The sequence below is a fragment of the Pseudopipra pipra genome, chromosome 3 (genome assembly GCF_036250125.1).
Source record: "Pseudopipra pipra isolate bDixPip1 chromosome 3, bDixPip1.hap1, whole genome shotgun sequence".
NCBI lineage: Eukaryota > Metazoa > Chordata > Aves > Passeriformes > Pipridae > Pseudopipra > Pseudopipra pipra.
The window spans coordinates 14,194,200-14,216,548 of NC_087551.1; the positions used below are offsets into that span (position 1 = coordinate 14,194,200).

Consider the following 22,349-nt stretch of genomic DNA (forward strand, 5'->3'; position numbering starts at 1 on the left):
AGTTTACTCAGAAAATGACCTCACCAAAAAGGGTAAAAATAAAGAATTCATAAACTCTTCCTAATGCTACTGAAATCTAATATGGCATAAAATGCTTTTAACTAGTGAAATTGTCGTGTTTCAGCTGCATCTTATCTTGAGTATATATCTTGACTTAAGCAAATAATCAATATGCATTAATTGAAGGACAGATCTCTTCTAAGGTATCTTTCCTGTAGTTCATGCCAAGATTAGGGGAGGAAGGAAGTGGTGAATGTAATGAATCTGTAACTCTGTCCATCTAAGAATTTTCTGATTAGTATTGGTGTTCAGTCTGAAGTTTATTTATACTCTGAAATTGAGTGTTAAAAAATGTAAATTCTTTTTGGATTTTGTGGGGTTTCCCCCACTTTCTTCCTTCTGGTGGCTCCTTTTCCATAACTTGCATTTACAATTTCCTTCTGAGAGCTTAACCACAAATGAGTTATTATTTTATGACTTATTTTCTTATTATCCACAAATCAGATTTCAGATCAAGCAAATCTTAGGTGCAGGTTTAAATTGAAGATTTTAGTCACACCTATGCTGAAAATCAGACCAAATTCAATTGATCTGCCCTACAGTTATGAAAAATAATTATGTGATTCATTGGCTGTGCAGCTTCAAATTCTATTTTTAAAGCATTTGATTTTCTTATTATGTTATCTCAGTTGCTTATTTACATTTCTTGAGGTTAAAAAGAAACAACCAAACAACCAACCAAGCAAAGAAAATCCAACAAAAACCCCAGACAAACAAGAAAAAGAACCCTAACCAAACAAGAAAACATAACTTCTCAACATCCTCAGTTGGGATGGAGTATCCAGCAGTTATATTATTTATACTAAAATCTTCATTTCAGAATTCCTTCTTAAGTGCTGTTTCAGTGATTCATATGAGGCAGTAAATCCTGTAATAATCATGCCTGTGGGACTCTGCTGAAAGCAAAGTTTATTCTTACATCCAAAGCCAACAGAACTATACAGAAAAGAAATAAATGCATAGCAATTGTTTACATTTGAAGATGTGTTCTACACTTTCATTGCTTCACAAAAAATGTTGCTCACAAGTGCTATTAAGAGAGTTTAGGGCATACTTTAATTTTTAGAACTGTTGATGGACATCAGCAAGAATGTAGACTTATTTTAGGAAACAAACAAACCTGGTGATCAGGATTGCATGATATTTTGAAGTAGAATTATAAATAACCAAATTAATCCATCTGCTGACTTGCCTGTGATTCAGAGTGGTGAAATTTATTTACCCTGTCACTCTTGAAAACTGACTGTAATACCTATTCACTCTCAACCAATGACCTATTACCAGGAATACTTGATAAAATATGTAGGCTTATGGATTGACAAACTGAATTTTTAGCTGTAATCTGAACCAGACATCAACATTTTTCTATTATTCTAATTCATACAACAATACAGCAGGAGAAGTACCAATAACACCAGCAATGCCATTATTTTTTTTGATGAGAATATTGACTGAGTGGAATCATGACAATCATCTAGTCCCAACTCCCCCTGCCTTGGACAGGGACACCTCCCACTAGATCAGGTTGCTTCAAGGCCTTGTCCAACCTGGCCTTGAACACTGACAAGGTTGGTGCATCCACAGCCTCCCTGGGCAACCTGTTACAGTATCTCATCACCCTCACAGTAAAGACTTTCTTTCTAATATTCAGCCTGATTTTCTCCTCTTTCGGTTTGTACCTTTCCTCCTTGTCCTATCACTACAGTTCGTGATAAAGAGTCCATCTCCAGCCTCCCTGTAAGCCCCCTTCACAAACTGGAATGTTGCTATAAGGTCTCCACACAACCTTCTCTTCTGCAGGCTGAGCAGCCCCAACCTTTTCAGCCTGTCGTTATAGAAGAGTTGCTCCAGTCCACTTATCAACTTTGTGGCCCTCCTCTGGACTTGCTCCAACAGTTCATGTCCTTCTTTTGTTGGGGACACCAGAATTGTATGCAGTACTCCGGGTGGGGTATCACAAGAGCAGAGTAGAGGGGGAGAATCACCTCCTTCAACCTGTTGCCCACGCTGCTTGGCTCTTTGGGCTGTGAGCACACACTGCCAGCTCATATTGAGTTTCTCATGAACCATCACCACCAAGTCCTTCTCCGCAGGGCTGCTCTCAATCACTTCTCTGCCGAGCCTGTAGGTGTGCCTGAGATTGCCATGACCCAAGTGTGGGACTTTACACTTTGCTTTGTTGAATTTTGTGAGGTTCACACAGGCCCACCTCTCAAGCCTGTCAAGGTCCCTCTGCATGGTATCCCTTCCCTCCAGCATGCCAACTGCACCCCACAGCTTGGTGTCATCAGTGAGCTTGCTGAGGGTGCCCTCGATCCCAGAGTACTGGCCTCAGCACCAGCCTCTGATGGACACCACCCATCACTGATCTCCACATGGACAATGATCACCTGACCACAACTCTTTGTGTGACCATCCAGCCAGTTCTTTATCCACCAAGTGGTCCATCCATCAAGTCCACGTCTCTCCAACTTAGAGACCAGGGTGCCGTGCAGGACAGTGTCAAATGCTTTGCATAAGTCTGGGCAGATGATGTCAGTTGCTCTGCCCCATCTGCCAGTGCTGTAGCCCTGTCTGAGAAGGTCACCAGATTTTTCAGGCATGATTTCCCCTTTGTAAAGCCATGATGGCTGTTACCAATCACATCTTTGTTTTCCATGTGCCTTAGCACAGTTTCCACGAGAATCCACTCCATTATCTTGCCTAGCACAGAGATGAGACTGACTGGTGTGTAATTCTCTGGGTCCTCTGCTTCCCACTTTTTAAAAATGAGGGTTATATTTCCCTTTTTCCAGTTATCAGAGACTTCACCTGACTGCCACGACTTTTCAAAAATGCTGGATAGTGATTTAGTAATTTTGTTTGGCAGCTCTCTCAGGACCTGCAGATGCATCTCATTGGATTCCATGGACTTCTCCATATTCGGGTTCCTCAGCTAGTCTCAAATCTTATCCTGTCCTGCAGTGGGCTTAGTGTCTTTGTTCTCCCAGTCCCTGCATTTGCCTTTCTCAACTTGTGCAGCATGGTTGGAGTGCATGCCATTGATGACTGAGGCATAGAAGTCATTGAAAGCCTCAGCCTTCTCTTCATCCATGGTAGCCAGGTCTCCTGTTTCCTTCTGGAGAGGACCCACATTATTCCTAGTCTTTCTTATAGTTGTAACATATCTTACAGAAGCCCTTCCTGTCATCCTTGGTGTCCCTGGCCAGACTCAATTTTAACTGGGCCTTGGCTATCCCATCCAATATCCCTGTATTCCTCCAAGGCCACCTGTCCTCATTTGCACATTCTGAAACCTTTTTTTTTGCTCTGAATTCACTCAGCAACTCCTTATAGATCAATGATGGTGTCCTGGCATTTTTTACCTGATTTCCTCCTTGTTGGGATGCATCTCCCCTTAGCTTGGAGGAAATGATCCTTGAATATCAGCCAGTATTCTTGGAGCCCTCTGCCCTCCAGGGCTCTTTCCTATAGGACTCTACTGAGTAGGTCCTTGAAGAGGGCAAATTCTGCTCTCCTGAAGTCCAGGGCAGTGAGCTTGCTCTGCACCCTCCTCACTGCCCTGAGGATCGCAAACTCCACCAACTTGTGTTCACAACTCCATCATCTCTTGGAGTTATGTATCTCATTATGTATGTTGGTGTGTTTTTTCCATGAATAATAGAATTTACTTTACTATTTCAGGATGCTTTTTGGTTTCTTTCCTGTAGACCAAACCAAACATACTGGAAATCACATGATTATTTTTCACTTGCTTACCTTCAGAATTTTTATACAAGTATAGAAAAAAGTATAGAAAAAAGTTGTTTTTCAGATACTTTCTTGTTGCTGTTGACAGCATACTTCCCTAGCTATCAAACATAAAGGAAGAGATTCTTCTGTTAATGAATAAATAGCTCAAATAAACTGTGGTTTGTTTGTTTGTTTGTTTGTTTTTAATGACATTCAGTGTCTTGAAACCTTTTGCTCCTAGCCCTTAAATCCAATGTAGAGTGGTTCCCTCTGATAGTGGAATGCTGTGACATTTCTCAAGGAGCTTTGCTAATTTCCTTGACTTTCATATTAGCTGGATCAGCAAGGACTAGATTTATTTTTCATTCTTTGCTCTCTTCCAGACTCGCAGTCACAGTGAGCATCCACTCTAAACTACTGACTTTGCCATTGCCTGTCTGGGCCTGCAGTGGAGGAGGGGAGGAAGATATAGGGAATGAGAACACACTAGTTAAATTGTAACTGTCTGGGCTCTATTCTCTGGCAATTCTGCCAATCTCAGATTTTGAGAGCTACAAGAAAGAGGGAAGAGATGACGCCTTTTAATTTCCTTCTGATGAAGGAACTTTTGACCTATTATTCTTACAGAAATTTTTCAGCCTAGAGTCCCATTCTGTTACCTGTGTGACTCACTGTGTGTGCTTTCTTACCTAAAAAGAAGTCCTTTGGTAAGAAGGAGCTCCTGAGACCATATTTCCCAGGGTTAAGTAAAAGATTTCATACCTTCTCCACTGGTCCATCTTTCTTGATGGGTATGCAGCAGAGTTCCCAACTGGTTCCCGACTGCTGTGTCCTGTCAAATAGGCTGAGTTTCTTCCCAGTACTCCTGAAATGTATATCCTGAATTCTTGCAAAGGATAGTTAGTAGCTTCATAGCTGCTTCACATGTGCCCTGTCTTGGCCATGGGATGTATGCTGTGGTCACAGTCCTCATCACAGCTATTATATTGTGCTTTAGCTCACAAGATGTAAAGTGTATTTAGAATTAATACCTTGCTCCTTTTTTTCACTGTTTCTTTAAAGGCAAATGTTTTTCCTGGGCACAAAAAGCAACTAAATAGGCTACGTCATATAAGCAGAGAGATCAGAATAGTTGTAGTAGCTCTACTTGCAATCTTCATATTTAAATGATCAGGATTGAGAAAAGGTTTAGAAATAAGATTTAGTTTCTTATACACAGTCTTATGAAAAAGTAAATTGCTGAGATAATGAATATTATTGGAGAGGCTCATTAACTCATACCTAAGGGAAATGTTTGTCTGTTCTGCTCTTAACAGTACTGCTAATTCTGCAGAAAAAGAATGGGAAAAAAACCCAAAAGCATAAACTAAATAAAATCCAACCATGAAGCAGCTGTAAAGGTCTTTGTTCACAGTGTTTCTTGCAACACAGTAGAAATAGGTTTAATAACTGCTTTCTGAGACTTAAGTGTTATTTAAATTTTTTTTAAACTGGTTACCATATTCAAAGATAACCTTGCATGTGGTTGTTTTTTTTTTTAAATAACCACCATTCATCCTCTGGAAATCATCATTACAGAGTGAAATCAGAGAGGAATCTTACTTTTCTTGTCAACCTCTAACTGTGTAGGGCAGTGTAAAACAGAATGTATCAGAATGTATTCATAGGTAGGTAGCATTTAAGGGCTAAGTCACTGGAATTTTGAACTAAAGTTAGAATTTCAGCCTGAATACCAGAAATTATTCCTAAAGTATGTAATTAGAGCTTAACTATAATCAGTATCTCACTGTAAGTAGTACTTTGTTGATATCAATTACATGTGTTGTGTTATAGGTTCTTTTTTTTTTACGTGTACACTTCTATATATTGCTTCCCACATGTTTTCAAACTTTTAAGAACCGCTAGATTTACATGTTTCTATTTCAACAAACATTAATAGTTTGTGTATTTGGGAGAATGGGTTTATATTGAATTTTAAGGAAAATTCTTCCAATGATCCATTTAGTGTTTTTCATCTATTCATAAGCTCATAGTAAAATCGAGATGGGTGACCTTGAGAGGTCCAATATTTTATCTCTTCAATGAAAGTAGTGATAGTGTACTTGTGTAAGTCTTGACAGGTGTTGAGTCACCTCCAGCAGTCACAACCTTCCCACGTAATCATTCATAAGCTGAATAATTTTCTATGCACAAAACCCCATTTTTTTTCCATCATTTTCTTGTCCATAGCAGGCACAAAATACACCACACATTTTTGCCCTATGTCATATTTCTATAATACTTAGCATCTGAATATTAGAATCATAGAATCATAGAATCAGCTGGGTTGGAAGGGACCTCTGAGATCATAAAGTTCAACTCTTGATCCAACACCACTGTGGTTACTAGACCATGGCAGTGAGTGCCACATCCAGTCTCATCTTAAAAACCTCCAGGGATGGAGAATCCACCCCTCCCTGGGCAGCCCATTCCAATGGCTGATTACCCTCTCTGTAAAGAATTTCTTCCTAATATCCAACCTAAACCTCCCCTGGCACAGCTTAAGACCATGCCCTCTTGTCTTACTGAGAGCTGCCTGGCAGGCAGATTATGTCAGTCTCTGGTTTAGAGACTAAGAAACACCAGCTTCTTCCTATCCTTATTATGACATGTTCTGTAACTATAGACCATTTTTATTACCATCTTCTGCAGTCTCCTTGGCTGATCTACATCTTTCTCAGAGTTCAAGATAAAACTTTACCAATGCCCAGTAAAGCGGCACAATAGGCTTCTCTATAACTCCCAATATATTTCCCATTTTGATCATATGTGGATTATTTTTGACTTATATTGTAGACTCTTCCTTTGAAGGACTGCTCACTAATCAGTTGTCCTTTAAGTCAATAATTTTTGCTGAAGCCCATAATTTCATTAGTTTTTCTCAAACTGCTTTTCCAATACCTAAAGAAATTTCTGAATCTTTAAATTGCACTGTGTTCTTGGGTAAAATGCTGCAGAATCAGAATATCCATGGGTCATCCAGGACCCTTAAATTTATGTCCAATTTCTGAAGATTAGAAATGCTACTGTTTTTTTAGAGTCTAAAGGTAGATCATGAATTCCCAGACTCAATAAGTCACTCCACTTGTCTTTCAGTCATTCCCTTTTTCTTCTTTCAGGCTGGAAAAATCACATGCTATCAGCATTTTTCCATTTCTTCCTTATTCTGATAGAAATACAGACAATATTTCCTACTTTGACTATTAAAAAACTTTGCAAGGAAGCTGCATGTTTCCTGACAGGCATTATGTCTCAGTGTTGCTCTTTTCAAAGAAACAGTTACTGATCTGATTATGGGTGCTGTTATGCTAGGTAGTATGCAAAGATGGAACTTTTAGGATGGTCCTTCAACTTACAGAGTTGTTACAATTTAAGGTTATAGTTTTCTCTTGAGTGGCCAGTGCTCCTCTGAATCTGCTACTTTCTGGTAATATCTGTTGTCTCTAGGTTATTTTGTAAAATGAGATGTATCCCATGTTTTCCACTTGTCAAACTTGACAATTCTGTCTTGAGAAGGATTGATGCTACAGTGTCTTTACAGGGTGATTTACTAACCTTTTCTTGTACTGGGATAGGTGTTCCTTTTTCTGAAGATTTCTCTTCGAGGAGATTAGAGTTTAATTGAATGTCTGCTTAAGGAGACTTTCTCCCTAAGAAGAAACCCCTTTTTCAGTGATAGGGAGATGTTCTTTCCTTCTTGCAATCCAGAGAAAGGCTACCCCTGTGGGCAGATCCCTGCAATGTGGACAGATAAAACAGATGTTACAGGCAGGCAAAGGAGAGAAGATAAGGAAGGAAAGGGGCTGGAAGAAGACAGGATTTTGTGTCTTTTTCAGGCCCAGCACTGCTTTGCAGGCTGGTGCAGTTTTCCCTTTGTAATTTTTTTAGAGTTCTCATCTTCAGGATAAACCTTTTTTGATTCTTTCCACTGCCTTGGCATTTTGGGGGGATATCTGTGTGTATCTTACTCTACACCACGTAAGAAATTTGTATGCTCCATTAGCTTTCCTTCTTTCTGCTTCTGTGGAAAGTGATGTCTCTTCACATTCATAAGCAGGAACATCCAAGTGAATTGGAACACACTGGTGATTTGACAAAACAATTCCTTTTAATCTGCCTATAATTCCCAGAGAAAGTACAATTGAAATCTTTCAAAGGGGATGTGCATTACAGTCCCCAGTTTCTGAGGTAGCATCTGCCATTGTCATGAGGTCCAACTTGAGATGTCTTCCGTAGAAATTAAAATTTCCCTTAAAAAAGAAGACAGGCTTTAAAAAAAAAAAACAACAACAAACCCAAAACAACAGAGGATGAAAACCAACCAACCAAACAAAGAAAAATCCCCAAAACAACCTCACCATGATGACACAGCACCCTCTAATTCTGTCACAGCTCTGGATGCACTGTGAAGTGCATCTGGATGCACTGATGCAAGTGCTAGTAGACTCGTTGGTTTGTTTTTTTTTTAATTCAGGCCCATATTCTATGAACTTGAGTTCTACATTTAATTTTAGGATACTTACAAGACCCTGTAATTTCTACTGTATTTTGGAATAGTTTTCTTATTTCCCCTTATTTTTCTTGGAATTTTTTCACCTGCATTTACAAAGCAATTAGTGAATAAAGTTTGCTTTATGTGTCAGAGATACATAAAAGGTAATTTGGATACCAAGAGCAGTGATGGCTGTACAATTGCCTGGACATGCTATTACAAGTTCAGCTGGAAAGTAGGACAACTTGGTAACTGAGAGCATGAACCTCTTGGTGCCTAGGCATAGCTTGTCTGCTATTAGATAGACTATAGCCTATCTATATTATAGTCCTGGTTCTTGTTAGACAGTGTGCTATGTGATATTTTGTTCAAGCTTCTACATAACAGCTTTGGGTCTTCTGAAGGTGCTATGTGCCTTTGTGTAGCTCTCAAAAGAATTAAGTAGAGATAACTTACAGTATTTTGGTTGAAGATAATGCACACACTATGGCAGTTAGTTGGAATGTCATGAATATGTCCAGCAGTAAATTGGAGATAGTCTAGATGTGTCATAGTGGTTTCATGGCCTTCTAAAGCATGAAAAAGATGCACAGAGGAGTTGTTGCCTGTCATGTTTTTCTACCCATAGTCATTAGATGCTATGATTGCACTAAAATTTCAGAGCAATTCTCCCAGGGCATATTTTATGGGGTTTCATTTATTGGGAAGGTGAAAAGTTCATTTATTTAAGAAGCTGTTGCTAACTATTCAAAATAATATTTAAGCTGTCTTTGGGGTAATCCTTTATGACATACTGAAGAAAAATTTCCCACTTCAATCTATCACTTAACTATTTCACAATCACCAGAGTGTAGTGGTGATCTACAGTTCCCTTTATCATTCACCTTTCTAAGCCTTCTGTGCTTCCAAAGCTTCCACTTGGAACACCATGTAATGTTGCAGCTGCACTGGTAGAGATTTACCTGTCTTTTCTTGTGCACTCAAAGTAATCAGGAAAAGGAGTCCTAGGAGTTGTCTTGAATATCTTGAAAATATAAATGCCTTTGTCCAATAGAAAACAGCATTACTCGCATTCATGAGCTTGAGGTTGGAGGCTGCAGCTGAGTTAACTTGTGTGGGTGCATAAGTGGGTGCTGCCTGAACACAGGTTTAAAGTATTTGGTCCTAAAATAGCATGTACAGCAACAGATGGGAGCAAGCAACAATACCAGTAAGAAATACTGAGGACAAATATGATTTATGTTTACAGCATCTTTATTTTTTTTTGGAAGGAGAAATGATCTCTTGTCTGTTAGCAGTCCTTCTTGATACCCAGGATGCTCTCAGAAAAGTTAGCTATCTTGGTTTGACAGGTCATTCACAGGTGTCCTTGTTTGATGCACCTGATTAATAAGATCAAATCTCAAAGTGTTTATGCTTGCATGCCTGAGGTCAAATCTATAGCAAGTGTTCCATAGGAGTGCCAAGTTCCGCTTCAAGAATCTGAGCAATAATACAAATTTTTAGAGTTAGCAAAACATAATAATCTTATCAGTTTTCAACAGATGGAGGTTGGGAAGAAAAAGCATCTTGTCTCAACATGCCTATTTCTTACAGTTAAGACTGAAAGTTCATTTTTACATCTGTGTGATTATTCAACTCACAGAGAAAACTTTTCTGATAATACATAAAAGGGAAAACTGACCACATCCTTATTCTTTAAATGTCCTTATAAATATGCAAAAATGCTATGCAAACCTTTGTTTTATCTTTTTAGATCTCTTCTGATAGTAGGGAGACTGTTTGTAGTGGTATCCAGCCCTTCTAAAATCCAAATGTCCCAAGTCTCACATGGAAGTTGGACCTCCTGAGATCTTTACCCCAAAGACCTTTCACTAAAGATTCAGATTCTTTGGTTATTAATTCTGCATTGTTGAAGTTAACCAATTGAAACAACAAAAGAACAGAAAGAACATAGCTTCCACAAGAGTCCGTAACTAAAAGAAAAGCCTAAATTTTAGGATATATCCAAGTAGGAGAATGATCTTTTTCTGACCTTCCTTTACTTAGAACTCATATTTTAGTATGTATGCTCTAAAAAAATCTGAATGTCTTATTCCTGTGCACAACTCCTATCACAGCGGAAGTATTTTTGATAATTGGTGTTATCTTGTGGAATCTCTTCCAGGTTAACATTGGAGGTAGTATATCATGTTAGTTTTGTATATATGTGTATGATAAATTCATTGTGGTAAATATGATTCTTCAGTGTCTTGTCATCATTTATACACTTTTAATGGCATGTTCAGAAGATAAGTGTTACATGATATGACTGGTACATTATAGTAATCTGGTGACCTATATAATGTTTTGATTTATATTTTGTTTGCTTTTGCACTCCCATAGAATGGTAAGGAGTCACTTCTGTGAAGATCTACATGAAGATTTTGTTTTCAAGTGATTTTACTTAGCAATAAAATTAAATTGGATTGACATAAGTATGTTCTATGACTTCATGTACTAAATTTGTTTTTCTGCTTATTCAAACTGTAAAAATTGCATACCTCATTGTTTTTAAAAAATATAACCAAAAAGAATCTTTGCAGTTGATTACAGTTTTTTTTAGTCAGACACTTTGTAGAAAGAAAACTCTATTTTAGGTTTAATTTTGTTTATTTAATTTTTAAATTTAAATCAAATAGATACTTCTGATTTCCTGAAGGTCTATATACATCTTCTCTCCCTCTGTTTGTAACATGCACACATTTCGAGGTAAGTGCCAGAGGCATTGATTTTCACTCTAGGAGCGCATCACTACCTTCTTAATGATTGCCTCCCTGGAAGCTGATGAGAGTATTTTCCTCCTGCACTTAAAGAAAAAAGTCTTATCCAAAGCCCACTGAAAGTGGTGAGAGTCTTTTAAAAATACTGTGTCTTTGGATCCAAACCAAAGACACAGATATGCCTCCCAGGTTACAACCTATCAAGGCAGCCTCACCCTTAATGCTTTGAAATGCATATGAGGTAGTGAAGATTTTGTTGTTGTTGTTGTTGCACAATGAGGATACTTCTGAAAATAACTCTCAACTGCATTCCCCCTTCCCCTATGAGATTGATAAGGTGATTTTGGCTGGATTTTTTTGATATTGTGATCCTGTAGTATTGTGCATAAATGTTTTTCTCATAATTCACTTCCTGACAGTATTTGTACTCCATCGGAATTAAAATAGTGAAGTGTATTTATGATTCTATAGATGTACAAATAGAATAGCTGTGCTTCACTTATAGCTGTTTGTGACGTGCAGATGAATGAGTAAAAAAGCAAAACCAAAATCTTTTAAATGTCTTGAAAATCATGCATTTTGTTGTCTTTTCAGGGACCATATCTGTGAACACATTACGTACACCATATACTGCACCGGGGGAAAGTGAAATCCTTGACTTGGATGATGACTTATATCTTGGAGGCTTACCAGAAAATAAAGCAGGCCTCGTCTTCCCAACAGAGGTGTGGACAGCACTTCTCAATTATGGATACGTCGGCTGCATTAGAGATTTATTTATTGATGGTCAAAGCAAAGATATTCGACAGATGGCTGAAATTCAAAGCACAGCTGGAGTAAAACCCTCATGCTCAAGAGAAACTGCAAAACCTTGCCTTAGCAACCCCTGTAAAAACAATGGTGTGTGCAGGGATGGGTGGAACAGATATGTTTGTGATTGCTCTGGCACGGGCTACCTTGGCAGATCATGTGAAAGAGGTAGGTTCCATGAGATAACTGCATTTCTGTTTTACAGAATCCTGCACAATGATTAAAAGTGGTAAACTGACATTAACTTTCCTGAGGCAAAAAAAAATCCTGTTTTTTATTTGATATGAGATGGAGCCCTGCTCCAGACTGAAAGGAATAACTCTAGAGGAAAGATCTTAGGGGAGATTCTAAGATGCATGAGGAAGTATCAGTTGCCTATGACAGAGAGTCAGTATTGCTGAATGTTTCTTAGAAAATGCCTCCTTTTTCTCTCATCATACATTGCTGAGTTCTGAGAAGCTTTGTGAAAGCAATTTTAAATCGTTTTGCATGGCTATAAGGGTCACATTCCAATTCCAAATGGAGGTCTTGTTCTCTGCCTATTTATGTCAATATCAGTCTGTAATTAAATTTACTTTTGAATTCCACAGCATCACTTAAATCTGTGACCAGAACTTCATCCATGAGTCAAAGCAGAAGAATCAGTGTAGGAACTGATATTTCTTACCTAACTCTTTTTAAAAGGATCCTAGTACCCAAGAAAACTGTTTCTAGTTATCTTAAATCTCTGAGTATCCCTCTTGCCTAGGAAAGGTAACAGTGAAGTTGACAAATGCCATTTATTTTATTGAAAAGGTGGATAGTGGCAAGGAAGGCAGATGTTGAAATTAGTTAACAGGTAGAAAATCCTGTAATTAATTTAAAATTATGGAGTATGCTAACAAAAGATTTAATGTAAGTGTTTATTTTTATTCTTATTGCAATAGAAAATGTGTCAATGGTAGAAGTTTTATTTTTTCATCTCACATTTGACACAGTACAGATTCTCTTCAACCTGAAATCTAAACCTAAAGTTTATTGACTGGAAAGGTAATTTTTTTCATCTAGTTTGATTATTTTTTCTAGCTAGTCAGATGAAACAAAAATATTTTCTTTAAAAACAAAACCCTAATGAATGTTTCAAAGTTGTATGTAAATAGATGTGTGCATTTATGTAGTATTAATACCACGATATTACTAGCATTTGCAAGAAAATTCTCCGATTTTTCTCGATTTTTTCCTGTCTTATTTTCTGACAATTTATGCCTTTGGCTCATGGCCAGTTATTCTGAGCTCTCCAGATTGTTGTTACTGGTGGAGTGGAGCTGGCAGAGGGCACAGCCGAGCTGCCTGAGCATCCCCGAAGCCTTCTGTTAAACATGGCTGGTGTACCACCCTGTGGCCAAACTCTCCTATTACATAGGGCACAAGCGAAAACCGGATTTGCATTTTTTTCCAATGAAAAGCCGGAAAACATGTGCGTTAGAGGCATAAACACGCGCAGATCTGCAAAGAACTTCAAAGCGGGCTTCATCATAACAATTTCCCATAAATATATTGGACAGGTGGTGATACTTTATATAGAAAACGTTGTCTTTTTTTATTTCCCATGCCTTATTTTCAGTCACTGTCCAGTTTAAGGCTTCATTTTCCCAGAGCATACCCCCAGTGGGAATGGTGGCATTATAGTGGTGGTGTTGGCTTCTCTACAATAATATTTGGTTCTTGTCCAACAGAAAAATGTGCGGCAGTTCAACAATATGGGATCATTTCGTGCTCTTGGGTTTCCCTCTCCAGAGGAAACTACACTGAAAGGAGATGTCTTCTCAGTAATATTCATATCCCAAATGGTCATGCATTAGTAAGATTATAGCTTTTGGGATTCTGAAAGCGTCGTGCTGGCATCGTACCACACAAAGTTATTATAGCCACTGCCAATGTGCAGTAACTGATAAACTTTTGTATTTGGTGATATAAGCAACACAATTATAATTGTTCAAACTAATTTAAAGAAAATAAGAACATGTTCATTTCAACAAACAATACAGTTTCACAAAGAAAAGAAAGCTTTATAATAAAATATTGGAGATTTTATTGGAATATTTAACATTAAGTGATTAAGGTGTCTTCAGTAAACAAAAGCGTGTAGGTACTTTTTATTGCCATGATTTATTTTTTGTGCTATTTCCCCTAAAGCAGGAGTGATAACATCCATACTTATCTATACTTGGATGTTATATATACTTATCTGTACAATACAGAATCTGAAATAATTAGAGTTTATTAGTGCACAAAAACCCTGGAACACTACTTGACCCTATTTTAATTTAGTTATACTTAAAATTATATACATACATACATATATATATATGCATGTATATATATAATATCCATCCCTTTTTATCCTTTTGAAAGTTATTCTCAATTTTACTCTGGATTTTCAGTAAGGTTAAACATCAGTATAATCTGTAGATTGGCTTTAGTAGATTATAGAAGCTACAGCAGATGGATGGACAGATGTCACAGCAATATAATTTGGCTTCCTATCTTTCTTTGTAGACCACAGTATGTGACTGCCTCTTGGCAAGACCTTTTTCAGGTGTATGCTCTTGACTGGATAGCTAGGAACAATGAACAATACTAAAATAATCAAACAGTGATAAGAAAAATTAAGCATGCCAACAAAGATTTATCAAAGTGACATTTCTGAGGGGAAAATATATTGAAAGTAGAGTGTGTGTAGATGTCCACATTGTGCATGCACAGACACCTCTGTGTACACACATACCCATTAAAGAAATGTAACTTTCATTCCTTGCATTATATCTGGATGGTTTATAATTTAAAATGAAGAAAAATAAAGGTAATACGACGATATATGGTATGAAGAATCATGTGTTCAAAATATTAGAGCAATTCCATCACTGTCTTAACTGATTGGTTCTGTGTGTTAAAGTTCTAGTACCCCTACAATGTGGCTTAGGACTTCAGTCCTGAAATAATACCAGTGTAGGAATTGGGAGAAACCATTTCAACTTCTATCACATATTATCTAGTAACAAATCACGTATAAATAATTGTTTCTATCAGACTGATGGAAAGATTCCCTATGATTCACTAAGTCTGCAGCTTTGGGCCCAGGTGGACTGAAGTAGCTGCCATAGAGAAAACACCAAATGCCTGGGAATAGAACAAAAAATAAATTTCACTCAGTAGCAACCAATACATATTTGAATACTCACACAATTTCTAGGAGTAAACTGGTATATATCGGGGTGTGTTTTCAGGGCACTACTATTGCTCTACTAATACTGGTAAATGAAACAAGATCAGAGAGCAAACCTGAATACTTGATTACAAGTGATACAAATTGTTCACATACCTCCTGGAATTACTCTGGACTGCATTGTCTGTCACTTTCTGGGCGAAGTTTGTTTGTGATTTTGGAGATAGCAGACACAGAGAGTGATTTTATGCTTTAAAAACAGCTCTGTGGGCTGCAATACAGTCTTCATTTTATTGCAGACACTTTGAAACTGAAAAAGCAAGAAAAAATTAATAATTCTCTCTTTGGGACTTCACAGGCATCACAAGAGGTTCAGAGAAAAAAAGATCCTGTTTTATTTATTAAAATACATGCAGTAGGCATCTGTACTCACCAAGCATCATGTTTTTAAAACACCTGACTGCAAAACTTATGAGAAAGAACACTGAAATTCAAGTACCTAGTCCATACTTCTTTTACTTTAATTTAAATAGGCTGTGAACTGAAGAATAGGATCTGTTTGGAAAATTCTGCTTATGCCTATAAATATCCAGTTCAGTATTTCTGAGGATAGGAACAGTTGTAGGTAAGTTTCCAGAAGAGTTGGTGCCTCAGTCTCTTGAGCAATTTAGGTAATTGCAGCTCAAGTGAAAATTAAGGTCCTGAATCTCCTCAGGTCAGTACTAGTCTTTGCATGCTTAGTATTAGGCACAGAGATGATTGAAGTGTTGTGTGTGTATATGTATATGTAGGAAGGAACACTATCTAACCCTGAAGATTTTAATAAGAAAAAAATGAAGAAAAAAATAGAGAAGGGGAACTGACTGGGTTCTTTTTAGGGTTTTGGTTTATTTGTGTGTTTTGGTTGGTTGGTTTTTACTTCAGAAGCAGCAAAGGTTTTAATTGTTAAGTTTATAAAAAATATCAAAGAATGAATGTATAAAATACCTTTTTATGAATCTTTGTATTATGTATTACTGGTTATTTCTTGCTAGTAACTCTACTGCCTACACTTACTTGCTGCCACAGAAAAAGACTGTCGGTGATGTTTTACAAGGATTTTCTTGCTATTTTTCTTTTCAATGCTATGAATCCAACACTGAAGTGGTAGTAAAACTATTATTCTTTGCCGTGGAGACTCTGATTATACAAATGAGTAGCAGATTCTGAGCTAAATTTATAGCCTATTATCATTTGATCTAATAATTAAAAGAAAGCTGAACAAGAGAAAAAAGACATTCTGACAATATTTATGTGAGAATATTTAGCCATGTAGATTTCAAATAAAGATGAGACAAATACCTCCTTGGAATTAGTTGGTCCAAAGCAAAAAAAAAAAAAAAAAAAAGAAATAAAAATAAAGGGGGCAAAAATTGATACTTAATTTTAGACAAATTGTTCCTTCAAGTTTTGCATAACTGGTGCCTCTCATCATTCAGCTCACCATCTTAGGAACCAGGTCTTGCAAATTAGCAATTCATTCTTGCCAGTTTTGTGTTTGTTTTTACTTTATTTGTTGTTTGGGTTTTGTTTTTTTCTTTCCCTTGTGATACCTTTGTATTTAGAAAGCCCATGACTTGGAGCTCCCTGTATTGAAAGGAGCTAGTTGACATGAGGGAGATTCCTCCTTGCCCAGAGCTTTTAAGTCATTTGATCTTCTGTTCAGTATCCTTGGTCTGTTCTTGGAACCTCTGTTTCCAAAATAATTGGCACAGTCTGGTTTAGGAGGATTGAGTATCTAATCACATCAGGTCTGTTCACCATGATGTTAAATACTCACAGGTCATCTCCAATTAAATTAAGACAGTTACTTCTCTCCTTTTTCTGTAATTTTCTAAAGAAAACTTGGATAATTATAGGAAAGTTGGCAAATTGTAACAGTGCTGATTCTGACAACTTTCTTTTACATTATCTTAAGATAACTTGTTACCTGCAGACTTCCAGTGTTGCTGAATGTTGGATTTGCTTTGTATATGAAAGCCCTCAATACTATTAGTGTGATGGTTTTTAATAGACCATATAAAAAACCTTTTGTGTTCTTTTATATTAGCATGTAACTTTAGCTTTTTTGCTAGAATTCTTTATCTAAATCATATTTATCTTGATAAAGATCTTGTGAGTTTTTATGCACAGGCTAGACAGCTAGATATAGGAAAGAGTTGTAATATAACTGTAAAATAGACATAGGAATGAGCTCATGACTTTCACTGCCCGCTCCCCTCAAAAGAAAGCAAGGAAGAAACAAACACACAGAAAAACCTAAACCCAAAACCAACAAAGAGAAACCCCAAACAGTCAAAAAGCAACTCACCTTTCACTGAAAACTCTGACATGAAATCTCTTTTCAGACTGTTGCAAGTATTTAACCTGTTTCACAGAAAAATTTTAGGTTTTGAATATGCTGAAATCATCATTACCTGCGTAGCTAGAAATCATCAAACCTGTCAATGTGTTCTTCTAACCTGTTACATCTAAGGACTTTCACACCAGTTTTAGTAATCCCTTTTTTCCAACATCAAACTCTTTTCTCCAAATTTGTACTGGGGAGGTCTAAAATTCTTTACACAGGAGAAGGTTGTCCAGAGAAGCTGCAGATGCCCCATCCCTGGAAGTGTTCAAGGCCAGGTTGGATGGAGTTTGAAGCAACCTGGTCTAGTGGAAAGTGGCCCTGCCCATGGCAGGCATTTGGAACTAGATGATCTTTAAGGTTTCTTCCAACCCAAGCCATTTTATGATTCCATTAATGAAAATATCATCTATCATTTTTGCCTCTTAGAGAATTAGTGGAACATTTTGTCCTTCCATGTATCATGTAGGCTGGAAGTCTTGAAGAGCTTATCTGTCTTTAACAGTATACAAGAGATGCAACGGAAACAGTTTTGACAAACTTAGTTATGATACTTATTAAACTTAGTACCAATATTATTAGTCTTTGAAAAGTTGGGACCACAATACACCTTTGTTATAGAAAAGTGTCTCCATTATACTGCAGCAAATTGAACCATAAGGAAGTTTCCCACGGGTGTTCTCTGCTGTCTTCTCTTTCTGCTCATTGCTTATTTGGTCTGTTATTGGGCGAGTAACTAACATTTTATTCAGTGAGTTGAGGTGCCCCCAGAATTGCACCTTTTTCTAAGAAAGATTCTGTAGCATTGTGTTTAGATTTCATCATCTAACACTTCAACCATTTCTGAGATGGAGAGTTTTTGAGTTAAAGGATGGAAGAATCTAGGAGGTCTCTAGTGAGGTAGTGGTAGATAAACAATCAGATGTCCATAAAAACAGGGCACATTCAGATAGTGCATTTTGCCAATTGGGTAGTGATTTTAGTTATGAAGAATGGATAGTTTTGTATGTTTCTGCAGAGCCTACTGGTGGTCTGCCTACTGACTGTTGTGTTTGGGTAAAGGGTGTTACTCTTTCTCTGCTCCTTCCACCATGATGTGTCACTGTCAACAACCCTAAGAGCCATTTCCAAAGGCTGTGGTGGTTGACTGGCCACAATGTTTGTTTGTCCTGCAAGAAAGGACTTCCTAACACATTTCCAAAATGCATTTCCTTTGCTTTCTAGGAACCACAGTGTCTCCCTGTGAGCAGAAATGCAGTCTTTTTGCTACCTTCTTGTTACCAGCCTGGAAGCTGGGAAAAGAAGACTTGTGGCTGGTTGCTCTGGGCTCTAACAGACTGTGATTACTTTGTGTCAGGGCCTCTCGCTGGAAGGGTTTCCTGTAATGTCTGAAAGTGACAGTTATTTGCTCGTCTCGGGGGTTTTAAGATCTTACCCTCAATATGCCAAGTCTAGTCTCAATCCTCTTGTTGAGGCTGTCATAAGCTTCATGTACCCATTTTTGATTCTATACCACGGGTTTTGTAGTCACGAAGCAATCTGTGCCCCATCCAAACCATGCTGGGCACAGTTACCCATTTTTAGGAGGCTTTTTGCTAACTGGATGATAATTGTAACTGTGGTGGTAGCAATGCTGATAGGTTTATACATGAAGCATCCTGAGGATGGTTATCTAGGTGAATGACAGACATGGCCTTTTATTAGGGTGTAAGGTTTACCTGAATGTGTTTTACTGTCTTTGACCTACTTTGGGTAGTTCAGGCCTAGTTTTTCAATCATTGCTTTATATGTGATTTTACTGATCTGGTTGAAGATGACTGGGCCATTACAGAGCAATTTAGTTTCTTTAAAAAGCACCAAGATATGCCACTTAAACAAAATAAAACAAGAAAAAAAATTAATAAAAAAAAATCCAACTTTGCTTATGTAATAATGAAATGTAATATATAATTTTTCTGTGTCGTGCTAAGTAAATGCACATTTGCCGTCTTATCGTTAAGGAGTTTCAGACAGAGCATGATTCTTAAACAACTGATTTTCTCCTTTATGTTTTCAGAGGCAACAATTTTAAGCTATGATGGAAGTATGTTTATGAAAATACAGCTCCCTGTTGTGATGCATACAGAGGCCGAAGATGTTTCTTTACGGTTCAGGTCTCAGCGAGCTTATGGCATTTTAATGGCAACAACTTCCAGGGAATCTGCAGATACCCTTCGTTTAGAGTTGGATGCAGGACGAGTTAAGCTAACGGTCAACCTAGGTAACAACCTCTTCCTCCAAGAAATTAACATTTTCTTTACATTTTTCTTTTTGCTTGCAAACATTTATGAAACAGCCTGTTTTAACATTAAAAGTAAACTGAAATGATATATAAACACATGTCAATGCAACATTTGCGTATGTACATACACAAATACATGGCCATTATTATAATTTATTTTGTTTTCTTTTGCATTTTTGTATTCTTTATTTAGTCTTAACATAATCCATCACAATATTTTTGTACTATTGTGTATTCTAAAAAAAGAAGACAAATTCATCAGTGGTATTTTTGGGCTAAATAATTATTCTTCATTGTGGAAGGCTGGTCTCCTTCCACAACTTCTTTGCAGTATCAATTCCACAACTTAAATGTGCAAGCAGAAACAACGTGCATGTGGGTCAGTTCAGTTTTACCTCCACCAATTAATGTAAAACATGCAAATATATCAAAAACTTTCTAGTTTCAATACTGGAAACATTGCAATTAGATATTCCCACTGATGGATTTCTCGGTCTCCTTTTTTTAGGTGTCAAATCTGTAGTAAATCCATCTCCTCTTTTTTAAACAATTCTGTAGTGGTATTTTTGTAGTATCAAACGATAACACAACCCTTCAATGCCCAAAGACTGCGGCCCTCAGCAAACAGCCTTGTGAACACAGGAGGCACAAGCCCTTTTACAGAAAAAAAATTGGTTTCCTTGTTTAAGGACAAAATGTTAGGGTATGATTTTCCCTAGTTAAAAAAGAAAAGAAAGAAAGAAAGAAAAGCACTTCTGCCACGCTTATGAATAAGTCCGAGTCAGGACCTGAAAGAGAACAGAATTATGCTCAGGAGAATGCACATTTCGTGCAGCCATTCCCATTCAGCAGAATGCTGTTTTTAAAGGGAATTAAGTATTTTATTGTTTTAGTTGCAGATAAATGATTTCTAGAAAGCATGGGTGGGGGTGAGAAAATAATCGCCCAACCCTCCACTTCACAAAAGTGTTGCTCAGTGAAATACTGTCTTGGTGTTTAGCTATCAGAAGGGAGAAGGAGAAGGACAGGGTATCCCAGTTGACTCTTCCCTTGCAGTCCCCTCCAGTGTGGAGCTGGGGCTGCTACAGGCCGTGGTGGGGAGGCTCCCTGGTGCTTTCTGTAAAGGGGGTGTGCAGGTGCTGCTCCTTGGCTGTTTGCAACCACTTTTCTGATGCGGTTGACGACACATGACAAACTCAGCTATATGGAAACAAAATCTAGGTTTGATGGTATATCTGTTCCTCAAAGGTATAAACCAGGACTAGTGTAAAATCAAGTAGCGTGGTGTAGAGTTTAGATTTTTTTTTTCAGCAATAAATAAATGCAGGTAGCTCAGCAGATGATTGTGGACAGATCAGGTTATTCACTTTACATACAAAACACCAGCCTCTGCCTACTTCTATAGTTTGTGAAAGTAAATAAAAAGTAGACAAATCCATGCCCTAGCAATACTGTTCCTTCCTCTGACAACCCTTTTTTTTCCTCTTTTTTTTTAATTTTTTTTTTTAGTCAGGCAAGAACATAATCTCAAAATATAAAGAATTCTCTTCATTCTCTGATGAAAGTTTATAAATATGTGACTTTTTTTTTCTGTGTGTTAATGTAGCTTTAAAGTAATCACTGTTCATTTCTTAAATCTATACATTAAGGATATGTAAACCCACAAAACCTTATTTGTAGACCTAAGTAATGTTAATACTTAGTTTTTGGAGATAAGCCTTTGAGGTATACTATCCACAAGTTGTCCAAGATGTCTGATTGTGGCCTGGCTTGCTCTATGACCCATTGTGACGGAGCACTTTTTAATTGCATTGAGAGAAATTACCTGTTCTTTCACAGATGGGGAGAAAGTTGCAGCCTGCCTCAGTTAAGCATCTTTGACTTTTAATCCTAATTTTTCACTTAGATTTGTCACCATGTAGCTTTGTTTGAAATTGGCCATTTTTACCCTATTTGTCGTTTCTATTTATAAAGATTTATCGCAGTATATCTGGGTTATAACAGTATGTAAACACTGATGATATGGAGTGGCCATATTTGCATGTGTCTGTCCCCGGAAGGGTGGACTGTGATTTTATTGGATGTCTGCAGCTATTACCTTGAAGGATAAATTTTCATTTTTCATCTATTCTTCCCCATCTAGACTGTATCAGGATTAACTGTAATTCCAGTAAGTGCCTATTCAAACTTTTTAAAATGTTATTCCACCATTATAAAATATGCAAACTAGATGAAAAAGATTGTGGACAGCTTGCAAGCACTCGATAATTTATTAATGTGAAGATTAATTATCATTGTGTAAAAAGTCATCATATACTCTAGCATGTAATTTATGTCCTTCCCATAGGACATAACTTTAGCTAAAATACTAAAAAGTATTGTACAGTTTGTAAGGAAATGGTACCTGTAGTACTGTATTATTCTGGATGGGCTATTTTATTTACAGTAGCCATAGAATTTTTGAACCAGCTTTTCTGATAAACTGTCACACATTTTTTCCCCCGTGTCCTCCTTCTAGTTTTCTTGACATTTTGGCTTCAGCTTGTGGTGAGACTGTTGGAACATAATTGTTTGTACTACAC

At 37.3% G+C, this 22,349-nt stretch overlaps 1 protein-coding gene across 37 annotated transcripts in view; it reads left to right on the forward strand.

Moving 5' to 3' along the window:
- The window catches only part of NRXN1 (neurexin 1), a 711,526-nt gene that overhangs the window by 282,476 nt on the left and 406,701 nt on the right, over positions 1-22,349 (forward strand). For 28 of the 37 annotated variants that reach the window (XM_064647916.1, XM_064647918.1, XM_064647926.1 and 25 more), the window contains 3 exons: positions 11,680-12,063; positions 19,543-19,746; positions 21,911-21,937. In XM_064647916.1, coding sequence (XP_064503986.1) covers positions 11,680-12,063; positions 19,543-19,746; positions 21,911-21,937 — 615 coding nt within the window. The remainder of the gene's footprint in view (positions 1-11,679; positions 12,064-19,542; positions 19,747-21,910; positions 21,938-22,349) is intronic. The other 9 variants (XM_064647924.1, XM_064647939.1, XM_064647950.1 and 6 more) reach the window with 1 other exon arrangement.